Here is a 16814-nt window from a genome sequence, read left to right as displayed (position 1 = left end):
AAACCTAAGTGAATACAAAAAATGGGGTCGATGAAACCTAAGCGAATACAAAAATGGGGTCGATGAAACTGAAGCGAATACAAAAATGTGGTTTATGAAACCTAAGCGAATACAAAAATGGGGTTTATGAAACCTAAGCAAATACAAAAAATGGGGTCGATGAAACCTAAGCGAGAACAAAATTGGGATCTAGGAAACCGAAGTGAAAACAAAAATGGCGTCTGAAACCTAAGTGAAAACAAAAATGGCGTCTGAAACCGACGTGAAAACAAAAATGGCGTCTGAAACCGATGTGAAAATTGAAAATGGCGTCTGAAACCGACGTGAAAATGAAAATGGGGTCTGAAACCTAAGTGAAAACGAAAATGGGGTCTGAGGCCCACGTGAAACGAAAATGGGGTCTGAGGCCTACGTGAAACGAAAATGGGGTCGATGAAACCGACGAAATGGGAAGAAGATTATGCGATTCCTCATTATATTACTGCTTAGTTTAGCTGCTTCATTTACTTTTTTGTTACAATTAATAATTTCCTGTCTGTATTGGCCATCATTGGCAGTACAATTTTCCAGTCATGCGAGTAATTAAATTATTAATTGACCAATTGTATGATCATCGGCTTCATTCAGAAACTGATATTATTCTGATGATTCAGATACATACTGATGATTCAGATACATTATTGCACCAATTACATATGTAATTGTAAAAAATACATTTAACGAAAACCCTTAACGATTTACAGATTCAAATACTTGGTCTCTTGTGATCTTTCACACCCTCTCACTACCAACTCACTCCTCCTTATTTTGTTACCAATTCAACCAACTGTTTTTTGTGTGCCAGGTACTGACGTGCAGAGGAACGGCTTGTGTAGTCCCACAATGAATGGAGAAGCACAGGACAAGGCTGGGGGTACAGCTCAAAATGTTCCAGTCAAGGAGGAGCCTGGTGAGGTTTTATTTATTTGAGTGGAGGAATTTTCTTGTCGCATTATTCGGTGTTTTGAGTGGCTCAAAGGTGTCTGCTTCATTTCTGATTTAACTATGAGAGAGCCTTCTGATTATAATTTGTACTTTTGTCTGCAGACCCTTGGACCAAAGAGCATTTGTTTTTGCTGCTGGACCAGATGAAAGCCCTGCTTCCAGAAAATGATAACTTTAGGTACAAGACGACAGAGCATAACATGGATTGGGAGAAATTGAAGATTGGCGATTTCACTTCCCAGACCTGCCGACAGCGCTGGTCCCAGCTTTCCACAAAGGTTTGCTGTGTCCTGCATGTCTGTATATTAATTTTTTTCATTTCGCAAGTGTATATAGTTTGAAAACGTTTTACTTACGATGTATACTAGCAACGGTACCCGCCCAATGGGCGGGGCTTCAATTGGGAGGCCCAAATGAAAAGGCAAAATATCAGAAATTGAAGGCTTTTTTTATTTTAAACGATTCATCTAAACATCCATTGAATCATATCACACGCAAATCATCAAAATCTAAACAGTACATGGCGCCCATTTTGAAAAAAGATTTTGAATTCTGCAAAACGGAAGCGGCCGCAACACGTCTTTCTCAGTTGCACATTTATGTGTGAAGAGTGCGTGCCGAATCTAACACGGAAGCGGCTATGGGGTGAGGGGGTGGGGGAACAGTGGTTGGTGAGTCTTAGACCTTTGTGAGATTATATAATCTTTTCTTTTTGTCATGATGGATCCTGTGTCCTCTTTTTTTTTTTTTTTTTTTTTTTTTTTTTTTAAATCTCCTGCTGTTATTTTCCCTTGTATTTGTTATCACTGTCATGAACCTTGAAATTGCATATACAGTGGACTGACTATTCCGAATTCATAGAGAGGGAGCTATGTAGATCCTTTTTCATAGAGAGGGAGCAATTGTTTGGAGAAATTCAATCCATCCTGTAGCGCTCAACTTCACCAAAGATGGCGCTATTCAAACCATCCGCAACAGCGAGGAAGTATACCCCATCATTATTCCCGGCGGCCAAGGGAGCCGCTAACCCTGCTTAAACTTTGCTGGTATAACCTTTTGCCTCTGGCAAATTTAGTCCAAATCTGTCCAGGGGCACAGGAGTGTATAGGTAACAGACAAATCAACATTTATAGTTTTAGATAACATTTAAAGCACTCCATTCATTTTTGCCACTAACTGTCATACCGGTGTTTTACTGGCAGGATGATTCATCAAAGTGTGCCATCCCTCGGATGGATGTTAAACGGGCGTCCCGTCTGGCAGCATTCGTTCGTGGACATTAGATTCCATGGTGTCCTTCACAAAGAGTAGGCGAGATATCACCAACACTATGAGCAAATTACAAATTCCTGCCCTAACCAGCAGACAGAAGGCATTGCATCAACAGCACAGCTGCACCCTCAATGAATGATGCTACTCCGTAGCCTTGTGCTGCATACAAACAAATGATGTACGTTACTTAACGGCACATTCAAATTTGCTGGCTCGGGGCTTCCGATATCTCGAGATGATGAAAAACATGCAGATACGTAGCTTAACAAAATTGAATAAGAGTATAAAATATTTCTTTACCTGCAAGAAGTGATGCTGATAAACTCTGGAGATAAGCTGCTATGCAGGATGGTGATTGAGAAACGCCCCTTAGAGGCTTATCCATGGTGGACTCTCGATGTTACTGGTATTCATTCCCTGTTCTGTGCGCAGGTGCGCAAGTTTCGTACTTTGTCTGAACTTCTTTTTGATGCAAAGGAGTATTTGAAGAACCCTTACAAAGGAATGAAGATACAGGTGTGTTTAAGGACTTTATTTTATTATTGCTGATTACAACATTGCCTTTTCACTTGATGAAAATGCCAAGCCAAGTTGATTTCATGGAGCCCATTGCAGTGCAAACTAGAACGACGCTCAGTAGAGAGCATACCTCCGCCTGGTGAACAGTTTACGTTTTGTATCCCACTGACAGGCCGGATCTGGATTCTGACCTGAACCAAAATCTAATCTGCTTGTTCTTGTCACCGACCCAACTCATCCACCAAGTTTATGCATAACTCCTTCTTAACTTTTATTAATTATCATGTTATATATTGCTTTTCACCCGATCTCTCAATGGTGAAGAATCACTTAAAAATTAAATAATAATTGTAGCCGAATCCATATTCAGATCTTCACCAAAATTGAAAAGATTAGTCCTTTTCACACACACAACTTCTCCACCAAGTTTCGTCCAAGTACATCCACAACTTTTTGAGATATCCTGCTATATATCGCTTTTGGCCATATCACTCAATGGTGAAGAATCGATTAAAAGATTCTACTAGCTGGAAGATCCGGATCTTCACCAAAATCGAATCGATTCTTCCTTGTCACACACACAACTTGTCCAACAAGTTTCGTCCAAATCCATCCCTAACTTTTTGAGATATCCTGCTATGTATCGTTTTTGGCCCCATCTCCGAATGGTGAAGAATCACTTAAAAAATTCTAGTAGCCGGATCCGAAACCGGATCTTCACCCAAATCTAATCATTTCGTCCTTGTGACATACGCTCAATCTTAGCCCCGGTTTAGAATAGGTACACCGTATCCCTGCGTGTCGTTAGAGGCGACTCAAAGGGTTGGCGTCAGGAAGGGCATCTGGCCATAAAAACATTGCTTCAAAAATAGAGCCATGACAATTTGGAGAAGATTGTCATGGGGACCGCAAGGCTAACCCCCGCTCTTGCAGGGAAAATGGCCTTAAAATGCCTGTTGTTGTTGTTGTTGTTGTTGTTAGCCAAATTTCGTCCGAATCCGCCCACAACTTTTTGAGATATTTTGTTCACAAACAAACGGACAAACAGACAGGGGTGAAAACATAACCTCCATCCACCTTTAGTGGCGGAGGGAATGAAACTTTTCAACCACAATTAATGTAATGCTCAGTCATAATGAATTACTTTTGCAGTGCACCACGTAGTCCTATATTATGATGAAAACTAATAATCCATAGCAGGTGTGATTCCTGGTATCCCCAGAACACATATTCAGAGACAGACAGCATTCACCCTTCTTCGCTTACCCTCGAGATCAGATCTCAGCGCAGTTAAACCAATTTAGAATATGCAGTTCCCAATTGTTGCACCAAAACAGTTTATTCCCTCCACCACCGAAGGTGGATGGAGGTTATGTTTTCATCCGTCTGTTTGTCCGTTTGTTTGTTTGTGAACAACATATCTCAAAAAGTAGTGGACAGATTCAGACGAAATTTGGCTGAGATGTAGCGTATGTGACAAGGACGAAATGATTAGATTTTGGTGAAGATCCGGATTCGGGTTCTGGCTGCTCGAATTTTTTAAGTGATTCTTCACCATTGTGAGATAGGGCCATAAACGATACGTAGCAGGATATCTCAAAAAGTTATGGATGGATTTTGACGAAACTTGGTGGACAGGTTGTGTGTCTGACAAGGACGATTCGATTCGATTTTGATGAAGATCTGAATATGGATTCGGATATGAGAATTGTTTAATTTTTTAAGTGATTCTTCACCATTGAGTGATATGGCCAACCAGGTGGAGGTATGCTCTCTACTGAGTGCCGTTCTAGTTTGTGTTCTGCTTCCATGGTCGATTCTTCTGGGTGATTTAAAGTGAGTAATTGCACCGGGGAGTCAATTTGACCAATCACTGTGATCCATAATCTCAATTCTTTTTTTTCTTTTTTTAAGTAGAGTTATTTTACAAACAACCTGATTATGATGAATACACTGATGTCATGTGCATTGCTGGTCCTTTTTTCCCCATCCCTGCACTATTTGTTTAAATATACTTGTTCTTGAATGGCTACAGTGACTGTATGGAGAGTTTAGAAAGAGTAAGCTCAATAAAAGCAGTGGTTTACCAGAAATTCTTCTTCAAGATGTAGTTTTTGTGCGAAAGGAGGGAGACGGGGATCAAGTTGTTGTACAGCTTGGGAAAGTTCTCTCAAACAAGCATGCGGCATGGAGACAGCCGGTCGATCTCCCAGGAGCGACCCAGAGATCCCCCACATCCAGGATGGTGTACCTTCACACAGTCAGGGCCACGACGGAGTTTGAGAGAAAGTGACAAGGACAAGGGGGAAAGGGCCGGTCCAGGGGGACAGATTGGCACTCTGACCGTGAACTCACTGCCCTGAAGGGTCCAAGCATCAAGGAAGAATCGGGGAGGATTTGACTTGGACTTGCATTGGGGGTACAACCACCACGAAGAGTCCCTGATAGTTGTGCGGGATGAAGTTGTTAAAGTGGCGACTGTCATACTTTCGATATGTTAAATTAAATATGTGATTGAAGAGATCAATACTTGAGTGGCTTCCAGAAATTACTTGGGGTGATCAGTTTGACTGTGGCCCGACAAGGAAAACAGATTTCACTTTTTCTCCACATAATCTCTCACGATAATGCACTTTATCTATTGATCCTCTTGCTTGGCTATGCCCATTCTGTAGAACTCTTTCTCATGCCCCACGAGGAAGTCCTCTGCAGCTGCCATCACAGCATTGTTAGGCTGACAGGATGGCTTAAGAGGTTCGCACACTCGCCTCTAGCCTGTCTAGCCTGTCTAGCCTGGGTTTGAATCCCGACCCAGCTGTAAACAGTCATCCCGGTGTTTCACAGGCAGGGTAATTCATCAATGTGGGTGCCATCCCTCCGATGGATGTTAAACTTGGTGTCCCGTCTGTGGATGTTAGATATCTTATCGTTAGATATCTCAGTATCCTTCCTGAAGAGTAGGGGAGCTATCGTCGGCACCCTGGCCAAATTACAAATTCTGCCCTCGCCTACCTACAGGAGGCATTGCATCAGTGCCAGAGCCGTGCCCTCAGCCAATGATACTACATTGTCATTTGCATATTTGTTCCCCCCGCAGAGCTTCTTTCAGTTGAGGGAACAAATAGAAGTTGGACAGGATTAGACCTGGTGAGTGGGGTGGGTAGCATTGGTGTGGGACAAGTTTGTACCCACTGTTCGCAGCAATTGACACCGAAAATTGGGCTGTGAATGGAGAGTTGTTGTCTGGGAGAAGCAGCACACCTCAGGTCGGTTTCCTTCGCCTTTCTTATGCAGGTTATGCCCTTATCACAGCTCAGAGTTCTGGTTTCTCCATTTTGACTGAACGACAGAATTGCACAGAGGTGTATCATACTTGACTTTGAGCCGTCTAGTATGGATGCAATTCCAGACCTGACCTCACACCATTACCCTGGTGTTGTGCAGGCAGGGTGGGGCATCATTCATTCATTGCCAAGCCAAGCATTCACGGTGATCCGGTGGGAGCTTAAGCTGGGTATCTCACCTAGTATTCCTAAAAACCCTTCGGTGTTTTATGCCAAAGTAGGCCATTGTTTGCCAGCACCCTGGCCAAGTTGCAATTTCTTACCCTAACCGACAGCACTTTGCGATTAAGTGGTGACCTGTCCTGCTTTTTAGATACAAAATGCCATGACTTATCATGTGTGCTACATAACTCCTTTAAGAAGTTTGAGACTTGCAAAACCCCCAAAAAAATAAAAAAATGTGTGTAACCGAACCAGCAATACAGCAATGGCACAGACAGGGAAAAGTTTGTCAAAGGCCAGCTGTTTTGGATAAATGGCGCGTTTTGGATAAATGGCTCATGGCGCGACGTACATGAAGCTCCTTCAGATGTGTTATATTCACACCACGATTACCCAGGAGAAGTAGTTTGGGAGAGTAGGTGAAGGGGGAACACCACAGACTATTTCACATGGCTGGGGTGCTAATACCCCTCCAGATGTTTAAAAATCATAGCATCTCTTGGAGCCATATATAAAGTGGAATGTGTGGGGAGTGCTCGTTGGAGGAAGTTGGTTCTATGGGAGAGAGGTTCCATTGTCGAATAATAAAAGGCAGCCACAAATAGCAAAACACTGGCAGTGGCACTGAAGGATTGATTTGAAAAATGTTCCAGAGATTGAAAGCCTTCCATAAATGCCATAGTTGCTCTTGAGAGGAAGAGTTGTTGGTCCCAGTGTCATCGATGATAGATGGCCCAACAGCCCACCACCATATCACGAACAAAAAAGGTTGGGAGTTTTTTGGTAAGGGTTTCTGTAAGTTTATGAAATACTTATTAACTGAAATAAGATGACGACAATATGGTGAGAAAAATTCCCACCATCCTGAATCTTACGAGTGTACTCTTTGTTTTTGCAGAATCACCCAGATTTTCCCAAAAAACCACTTACGCCATATCTGCGATTCTACCTGCTGAAACGCAAGAAGTTTGCCAAAATTCACCCACAACTCAACAACCTGGACTTGACTCGCATGCTGTCCCAAACCTACAAGGACATGCCTGAACGGAAAAGGGTAACGTGTTTAACATTTACAGGCTAGTTTTAAACCTGCCTGTAAAATTGTGATTAATCTCTGGGGGTTTTTTTTTTCTCTTTCTTTCTTTTCCCCAGGTGAAGTACATTGAGGAATACAGGCAGGAGAAAGAATCATTTGATAAAGCTATGATCAAATTCTGGTAAGTGTTAGCCAAAAAATACCCATAATAAGTGATTTCTCCTTTCTGCTTCCCACCCTACCGAGACACATTGCTTAAAAGTTTGAGGTTCTAAAACTTCAAAAACTGAGAATCACCAGATCTCTGAGAATTATCAAACTTTCACTTCACTTGCCGGTTGAAAAATAGCATAAACCTTTTCAAAATGGAAATGGGATCATTTTGGACCTCAAGGCAAAACCATCTCCACAATTTCTGAACGTGCTGCGTCTTTCTCAGCAATGTTCCGAGGCCCTAAATCTCAGACAGGATGACGGGCCAGTCTCCCTGGACACATCTTGGGCAATAGAAACAATTTGCATTATTCTGCACTGCTTCCTGCAAGCCCACCTTCATACCTGGCTTTCTGACTTTCTCCACTCTTGCAGTCAACATGTTGCTATTGATTTGACCTGTACCTCACCTCTCCCATTAGAAACTGGAATGCTCCAAACGGGGTGTTGACCAAGACTTGTTTCTCGTCGAGATAACCGACCACTCTACTCTGGACAACCTTCTCTTCCTTTTTGCAGATGACTCCACACTGTCGTACAATACTCAAAGACACTGACAGGCAGCTGTGTCAACGTCTGCTGATCTGTAATTGATGATGCATTAGATGCTGTTCTGATAAATACAACTTGTCCTTCTAGGCTGGAAAATCTCAGTCTCACCCAGTTTGCTCTCGAAGGGTCGTCAAACGAATGGGAATTCTTCTTGTAACACCCTCTTGGTTAACTCCAAAATCCCGGCTGAGCGCACATTTCAACCCTTTTGTTCCTCGCTTCTCCCGTCTGAGGAACCACTGTTATTTCACACTCTTTCCTGCAGGGCTCAAGCAAGTGTTGCACCACCATCACGTGTCATCTCCCATCCCGACTTGCAGTCTTTTGTGCCATATTAACCTCACATGACAGGCAGGTCTCTCACGTGTTGCACTCTCCTTCTGAAGATGATCCAAGTTGCTGGGATTCTTTATTCAAATTTCCAATTATATTGAGATCTGGGCTTTTGAGGGGGCCATTCTATACATTGAAGGACTGCAGCTTCCTCTTTTATTTGCAAATAAGTTTTAATTATTCCAGCTGAGTTGGCTGGATCATTGTCTTGCTGTAAAATGAGCTTTGGACCAATAAGTCTTGTACCATTGGGGATAGCATGGTGGATTAGCATTTGTTTGTACCGTCCTGCAGTGAATATACCATAAATTTTCACCAATTTTCCAACACCACTTGAGGACATGCACACCAGACTTGAATTGAACCTCGTCCATGTTTAAGTGTTGGCTTCAAGCAAGGCTCTTTATAGAAGTTTCAGTGTCTCGTCTCACATGCTGTCTCGGAGTACATCCAAATAACTGAAACTTTGACTCGTCTGTCCAAACTTTGACTCATCTCTCAGCTGTATCTTATCAGGCTTTCAGGCTGCTGGCCTTGGCTTGGCACAACACCTCATAGACTCGGTCCTACCAACTGATCTTCATGGTGGACCCAATATGGCGTTGGTGAAATTTCTCCAGGGCACTAATGTGTTGGCCGTAGCAGAGGTAGTGTCTCTGCCTTGTAAGGTCAGGAGTATGGCTTTCTACCTTGAGTTTTGTGTCCAGTTTGATGCCATTCTGTTTCCACACACTGTCACGGAAAGTCCAGATGTGGATCAGGCTTTGTTGATGCGGGCGTGGATCTTTTAGTCTATCGTGGCATTGTTGCAAACCACACTTCCAAGATGAGTGAACTTACCAACAACGTTGAGGCATGGAATATCCTACAAGGCATTTGCGTTTGATTTTCCATAACGATATGCTCCGTGGTCATTATTTAAAATGTACCAGGTACACGATTGAATATTTTGACACGTATTTGTGGCAAAGTCATTACCTCTACCATTGAAGGTGGACAGAGCTTATGTTTTCAGCCCGGTCTGTCTGTGTTCATCTGTGAGCAAGCTATCTCAAAAAGTTGTGGATGGATTTGGACGAAACTTAATGGACAGGTTGGCAGTGTGACGAGGAAGAAATTATTCGATTTTGATTAAGACCCAGATGTGGATCCAAATAAGAATTATTTGTCATTCTTCACCGTTGAGTGATGGGGTTAAAAACGATATATATACATATTGTCGCGTGACTACCCTTGGTGAACACCTTCGGGTAGCACGGAAGGCCAAACGAGCTTCAACTCCGAAGTGTTCAGTTCAAAAATATAGCAGAGAATACGTGTGGGGGAGCAAGCAAGAGGGAGGGGGGGGGGGGGGACCGGAGCGCTTACCTTCACGGATCCCCCCGGCAGTCCTCAAACCTGCAAAAAATAACTCAAACGAAAACAGATTTAAAATGTCCAAAAATAACAGGTTTATTTAAATAAATGCCGATACAAAGAAAATATATATATATATTGCGGTTTTGGGAAACCACTAAAAAGTAATGGCAACCACCATACAGGTCCCTTAGAATAGTTATTTCATTGGAGACCATTATCTTAGTCCATTTCCCTTATTTCGGGTTATTATGTCTTTTTGGATTGGGGAAAGGAAAGATAGGTCCTCCACTCATAAGGGATAATGCACCAGGCTCCAAGGCACAACATGTTGTCCAGGTTCATAAACCCACCAACCAGATGAAAGTTTCTTCGGGGGAGCTTGTGGGGAGGAGTAACACTGTCTCCACCAATCGGGAGCCAGGACACCTCCAGGATTCCCCTCCTCCCTCAACGAAGGTGTGTATATATATATATATATATATATATATATATATATATATATATATATATATATATATATATATATATATATATATATATATATATATATATACACACACACACATACACACACGAGTATACAGTGCATTCAGAAAGTATTCAGACCCCTTCACTTTTTTCACATTTTGTTATGTTGCAGCCTTATGCTGAAATCGTTTAAATTCATTTTTCCCTCATCAATCTACACTCAATACCCCAGAATGACAAAGAGAAAACAGGATTTTAGAAAGTTTTGCAAATTTATTAAAAAGAAAAAACTGAAATATCACATTGACATAAGTATTCATACCCTTTGCTATGACACTTGAAATTTAGCTCAGGTGCCTCCCATTTCTCTTGATCATCTTTGAGATGTTTCTCCACCTTGATTGGAGTCCACCTGTGGTAAATTCAATTGATTGGACATGATTTGGAAAGGCACACACCTGTCTATTGTTACGTGGTCCTCCCGGTAACTACCTGGTCTCGGTGACCCCCGGACCGTGGGAGGCACCCCGCCAGAAAGATATATGATTTATACGCTTTCGTAACGCAATCAATATGAATTCCAGTCAATAAGAAACCCCACACCAAGGATCCAGAGTAATCAATAATATATTCCCCCAAGGAATCAACAATCAACAACCATCAACAATCCACAATCAACAATCAATCACCAATATGATTAAGATGGCCATCTTATATATGTGTGTCCCCTTTCCCCACTCCCGACCCCTTGGGTACTCACGACCCCTTTGGTCTCTGTCCCTCACAATGTCTCTGGGCCCCTCCTGACCAAGATGATGGTCGGCTTCTCCGCACACGGGCGGTTGAACGAACTCCTGGCTGACGTGCTCCCAAACGTGCACGTCACGTACCGGGAACAACGGTTGCAGCGCGCACCTCCTTGCCAAGCAACGCGGGCAAAGCAACGCGTGGCTTGTCCAGCGCGCGAGGCCCAAGGTGCGACCCGTACGCGTCCTTGTAGACGGTGAGGCGAACTGTGTAGGACGCTTGGTTCCGTGCACGAACCCACGGCAACTTGATGTGTCAAGGGGTAATTCCTTTCGCCAGATGGGTTTCCCAACGCAGCGTCAGACGCTGCTCGATATCGATACCCTCGCCTCGGAGCTCGGCGAGGAAGAAGAAGAAGATCGTCGCTTCTTCAGGACCTCGTGTCTTTTTCCTTCCGTTTCCGGTCTCCTTTTTCCCAGAAGGGCTCCTGACCCTTTAATCACAACAACCTTTAATCGACTACACATTGATAAGCAAAGACCTGAATAGTAATTCACATGAATTCGTAACACTATATATAAGGTCTCATAGCTGACGATGCATATCAGAGCAAAAACCAAGCCATGAGGTCGAAGGAACTGCCTGCAGAGCTCAGAGACAGGATTGTGTCGAGGCCCAGATCTGGGGAAGCCTACAAAAAAATTCTGCTGCATTGAAGGTTCCCAAGAGCACAGTGGCCTCCATAATTCTTAAATGCAAGAAGTTTGGAACAACCAGGACTCTTCCTCGAGCTGGCCGCCCGGTCAAACTGAGCAATCAGAGGAGAAGGGCCTTGGTTAGAGAGGTGACCAATAACCCGATGGTCACTCTGGCTGACCTCCAGAGATCCTGTGTGGAGATGGGAGAAACCTCCAGAAGGACAACCATCACTGCAACACTCCCGCGATCTGGGCTTTATGGCTGAGTGGCCACACGGAAGCCAAACAGTTCAATCTTGGTTTCATCAGACCACAGAATCTTGTTTCTCACAGTCTTAGAGTCATTTAGGTGCTTTTTTTGCAAACTCCAAGTGGGCTTTCACGTGTCTTTCACTGAGGAGAGGCTTCCGTCTTCAGAGTAAATTCACAGTGTAAATTATGTTACGCATTTTTGAATGCAAGCACAAACTAGTGGTCTATACCCAGAGCTCTCAAACTGTTTTTTTCAGGGAAGAACATCCAGACCTTGTTGAAATGGCTCCTCCCAAGTCAGATCTTCCAGAAAAACCCAAAACGCCACAACAGCTGTGGTTTTTACACGAGAAAAAGGTGTTCATGAAGCAGCATCCAGAGGTATGTAAGGTTTCTTCCATGTTTACATGCCTGAAGCCTAACGTGTAGGATACCTGTCATCGTGAAAGTATAGTTTTATTACTTCTGCCACTGAAGGTGGATGGAGGTTATGTTTTCACCCCTGGCTGTTTGGCTGTTTGCCTGTTTGCCTGTCTGTCTGTGTTTGTCTGTGAACAGAATATCTCAAAAAGTTGTGGATGGATTTGGATAAATGTGGTGGAGAGGATGGGTGTGTGACGAGGACGAAATTATTAGATTTTGGTGAAGATCCAGATCCCAATTTGGATCCGGAATTTTTTTCTGTGATTCTTCACCATTGAATGTTATGGCTAAAACTGATATATAGCACTATCTCAAAAAGTTATGGACGCATTCGGACGGACAAATATTCAGACCAATATGAATCGGGTTACGAAAATGTTTTTATTTTATTTTAATTATTCTTCACCATTGGGTGGTTGGGATAAAATCAATATGTAGCATGATTGAAACATGACGAAACACCAACAGAATTGAAGGTCAAGACAGAGGGAGATGGACAAACAATGGGCGTGGGGATGATTGGGTGGACAAGATGGATACAGAAGAAACCTCTCATGAGGGAAAACTGGAAATTTGGAAAGAGAAGGGACTTGGGTGGGGTTGGGGGTAACGAGGGTAGAATAAATCATGGCTTTGGATTGGGGGCAATCTGAGATGGTGGTGAACAGCTGTCTTGAAGACCTGGAGGGAGGAATGAGATTGAAGAGGATTTGGAAGTTGGTCCCACAGATGGGAAAAAGGAGGAACAAATTTTAGTGGGGGGAGGGTAGTGGAGGTGCAGGAAGGAGGTTGGGCTTCAAATTTGGTGGCAGGGAATTAATACTCAACTTGTTCCCACCCTCCGGCCTGTAGCAATCCCTATGCTCAGCTCCCTTTCTGCCACATCACTTTCGTCAGATAGGGAAAAATCAAAAATTTACGTCAACCACTTAAAACGTGGCTTTCAACTCTGCAAAGTTTGCCTTTCTTTTTATTGTCTTTATAGCGAATACCTCTATGTTTGCTTTATGCAATCGAACTCTGTACGGGATTCAGTCTTTTGCGAACCCAAATCAGCCTTGACCCTTTACCGTATCCTTTCTTGGGAAGGCCATGTATCCATGCGAGCTTCCAGAGCCAGTTGCTTCATTGTAATTCGCCCCAAAATAGTATTTTCTTGACTAATTAATCACCTTGATGTTTTACAATATATTAATTCCCATTGCCATGGTGTATGCTCCACTTTGAGGGAGCAGTTTGTGCTGCCGCATTTGATATTGTCCTTCTGCAAATGGTCGTCTGTACTTTGGAATTATGGGTAGATTTTTTTCCGAGACATGGACAAGGTGCAGATTCTCTCATGGAGCCTACTAGTTAATTCATAGTATTGCATTATATATATTTTTTCTTTCTATTTTTAAGTCCTCTGCTCTTCTTTAGCTATTCCAAGTTGTATGCACTCAAGTAACATTTTTCCTTGTGATCCTCCCCCAGTTTTATCTTTATTCTCATTTCAACTCCTTTGTCCCCCTTTTCTCATCTGGAGATGAACCTTCACGAGTCCGTCTAACTTTGCTCTTCCCCTCTGATTCTTCAAAATGGCAGCCCATAACCATCTCTCGTCTGGAGCCCATACAATCCATAATGCCATTAAGCCATTTTACAAACGTTTTAGGTTTGTGGATGGTACCATGTTATTTTGTCTCGTTTTATAAAACACTACCAGAAGTGTTCGTAATCCGAACAATGTAAAATTGTGATAAAGTTTTTAACAAGGTCTGGATGGTTTGCACATCTGGAGGATATTCAAACAACCTCTGGAAGAAGTTAAGTCCTATGAACTTCTGAGCCTTGCCATTATCTACAACCTCTCATGGGCAGACTATACCTGAAAGCTGGCCTCCAAACCCAGCTGCAGTCTGGGTGCTTATTGTAGTGAAACGTAGACAACTAGGCTAGCCCAGATGCAGTAACATCGTCTGGCCACTACAGCACTCTCATAAATATCCACTCGCCGAGTGCGAGGGTTAGACTTGACATCGGAGACCTGAGACACTTATATGCTTATTTAGGAAGGTGAGAAATCTCGTTGGCATGAAGCTTGCTTACGTGTATCCAAAATGATGTATACTCTCAATGCTTATGAGAAAAGAGAAATGATTGTTGCCATGTATTCTTTCTAGATGCTGTACGAGATTGATTCAGATTAAACTCGGATCGAGAAAGCTGTTGTGAGACTTTGATTTTACAACACTTATACCTCCCTTGGTAAATCTGAACTCGTTACGGCCTTCAACGTCTGTCTGTCCCCTATTTCAGAGAACTGTTCTTCCACATTGGCCGGTGAAGCCGCTTCACACCCGTCACTGTTGGACATTGTAGAATCCAAAGCTCTCAACAACATAGGCATCTGCTGCAAAGAGGCACAGGATCTGCTACTTTGTTGTCACAGATAGTTTTTTTTTGCCTGCGTGTATTCTATCACTCTACCCATAATTCCAGGCCTCTGAGCCACACATGTTATGTTCTTCGATCTTCTTGTGAAGCTCCCGAAATCTTGGCCTGCTGCTTATTTTCCTCATTCTCTTCAACCCTATTCCTCCGTCTAGGGTTTCAAGTTTGCAGTGTACCACAAGTTCTAATCATCTGCCTTCCTACCCACGAGCTTTTTCTAACCATTAACCCCCATTCGCCACATACTTATCTCCACATATTTTCATGTTGCAATGTTTCATTCTTCTGTCTTCCTCTTCTGCGTGAATCCCCTGTTGTATCGACACGTCCTGCTTGCCCCATTATCATTGTGTTACCTTCTACCCTTACGTTGCTCTTCCATGAGCCTCAACTTTGAATGCAACAAAATTGCAAGTACTGTGCAATGGAGATCTTTTAGTTTTAAGGCAAACTTTTATTTGTGGCATATTTATTTTGAGCTTGTGCTGTGGATTTGTTTCAGATGAACCCAAAGGATGTGAAAGACAACCTTCGCAGGCAGTGGTCTCTCCTTCCAGACAAAAAGCGTTTGAAGTGGATTAACAAAGCGCTAGAGATGCAAAAGGAGTACAAGGTCTGTGTTTGTGCCTGCAGTTTTAAGTGTTGTACACAACAGTTCGTGACTGATTTCATCAAATAAATTGCCAAAAGTTTATTGGTAATAAAATTTTGAAATTGATGTAATGACCGATTATAGCCCTACAAGCACTTGAAGGATCTGAAACGGTTATTTGTTTTTTTTACTCTGCAAAATGTGGAAGAATCTCAAGTGTGAATGATTTGTCTGTGGCAAGTTGTAGGCATGGAGAATTTTTCAAGTACGACTGATATCGAAAAATGATCTATGGTCTATATATATTTTTGAAACGCAAGATATCTATAAGCATGGAGGTTATCCAGGCCCATGTTATTGACAGAGCATTGAGGTTTACACAAGAAGTTGTGAACGTTTGTTTTCTCGGTGAAGAACTGTTCCTGGGTAGATTGACCGTGCCACCTTGGCAGACTGCAGTCATGAGAATCAAACCTACAACTGAGGGCAATGCAACAATGTTTCACCCACTCCACCACCAAGCTGCTTGATGGAGTCGTTGCCAGAAAATCCAAATGTTGTAGTCGTAGTAGTAGCAGCAGCACTACTAGTATTAGTAAACACCTCCACACCTCCATTGAAAATAACTAATAAGCTAAAAGGTCTCTTCAGTAGTTATTTATTTTGTAACCATCCAGTTCCATCAGTTTGGGTTCTTTTTGAAAGAGTATCTGGCAAAGTGCTGATTTTAAAACACTCGAGATAAGTGTTTTTTGTTCATTACTTTTGTCTCATTGCATGAACATTGCTCGCTGATTTTGGATTACATCGTGTGAAACTTTTCAAGGGAGAACTCTTCCTATGACTCGGTGGACTCTCACCAATGCAGTATTTACTATTTTGCAGGTTTCACATTTTTATCTCCGCCACCAAGGGTGGATGGAGGTTATGTTTTCACCCCTGTCTGTCTGTCTGTTTGTCCGTTTGTGAACAAAATATCTCAAAAAGTTGTGGATGGATTCGGACGAAATTTTTCAGAGATGTAACGTATGTGACATGGACGAAATTATTAGATTTGGTGAAGATTCAGATCCAGCTAGTAGAATTTTTAAGTGATTCTTCACCATTGGGAGATGGGGCCAAAAACGATGCATAGCAGGATATCTCAAAAGGTTATCGATGGATTTGGACGAAACTTGTTGGAGAGGGTGGGTGTGTGACAAGGAAGAATCGATTCAATTTTGGTGAAGATCTGGATTCGGATAGTATAATTTTAAAGTGATTCTTCACCATTGAGTGTTATGGCCAACCAGGTGGAGGTATGCTCTCAACTGAGTACCGTTCTAGTTTTCCCCTGTAATGAAATAAGTGAATGTTGAGCCAGGCAGATTAACTCAATTACATTTTTAGTTTCTTACCTTCCTGAAGGTGTATAGGCAATAAAAAAA

At 42.6% G+C, this 16814-nt stretch overlaps 1 protein-coding gene across 3 annotated transcripts in view; it reads left to right on the top strand.

The window, feature by feature from the left end:
- Positions 1-16814, top strand: part of UBTF (upstream binding transcription factor) — a 67633-nt gene that overhangs the window by 22597 nt on the left and 28222 nt on the right. For all 3 annotated transcript variants that reach the window (XM_068102738.2, XM_068102739.2, XM_068102740.2), the window contains 7 exons: positions 845-949; positions 1087-1262; positions 2689-2772; positions 7180-7335; positions 7434-7498; positions 12197-12320; positions 15298-15408. In XM_068102738.2, coding sequence (XP_067958839.1) covers positions 845-949; positions 1087-1262; positions 2689-2772; positions 7180-7335; positions 7434-7498; positions 12197-12320; positions 15298-15408 — 821 coding nt within the window. The remainder of the gene's footprint in view (positions 1-844; positions 950-1086; positions 1263-2688; positions 2773-7179; positions 7336-7433; positions 7499-12196; positions 12321-15297; positions 15409-16814) is intronic.

Source organism: Myxine glutinosa, chromosome 7, assembly GCF_964187855.1.
Source record: "Myxine glutinosa chromosome 7, kmMyxGlut1.1, whole genome shotgun sequence".
In the NCBI taxonomy this organism is placed as follows: Eukaryota; Metazoa; Chordata; class Myxini; order Myxiniformes; family Myxinidae; genus Myxine; species Myxine glutinosa.
The sequence above is the reverse complement of the archived record's forward strand: the minus strand, read 5'-3'. Positions and strand labels throughout refer to the sequence as shown.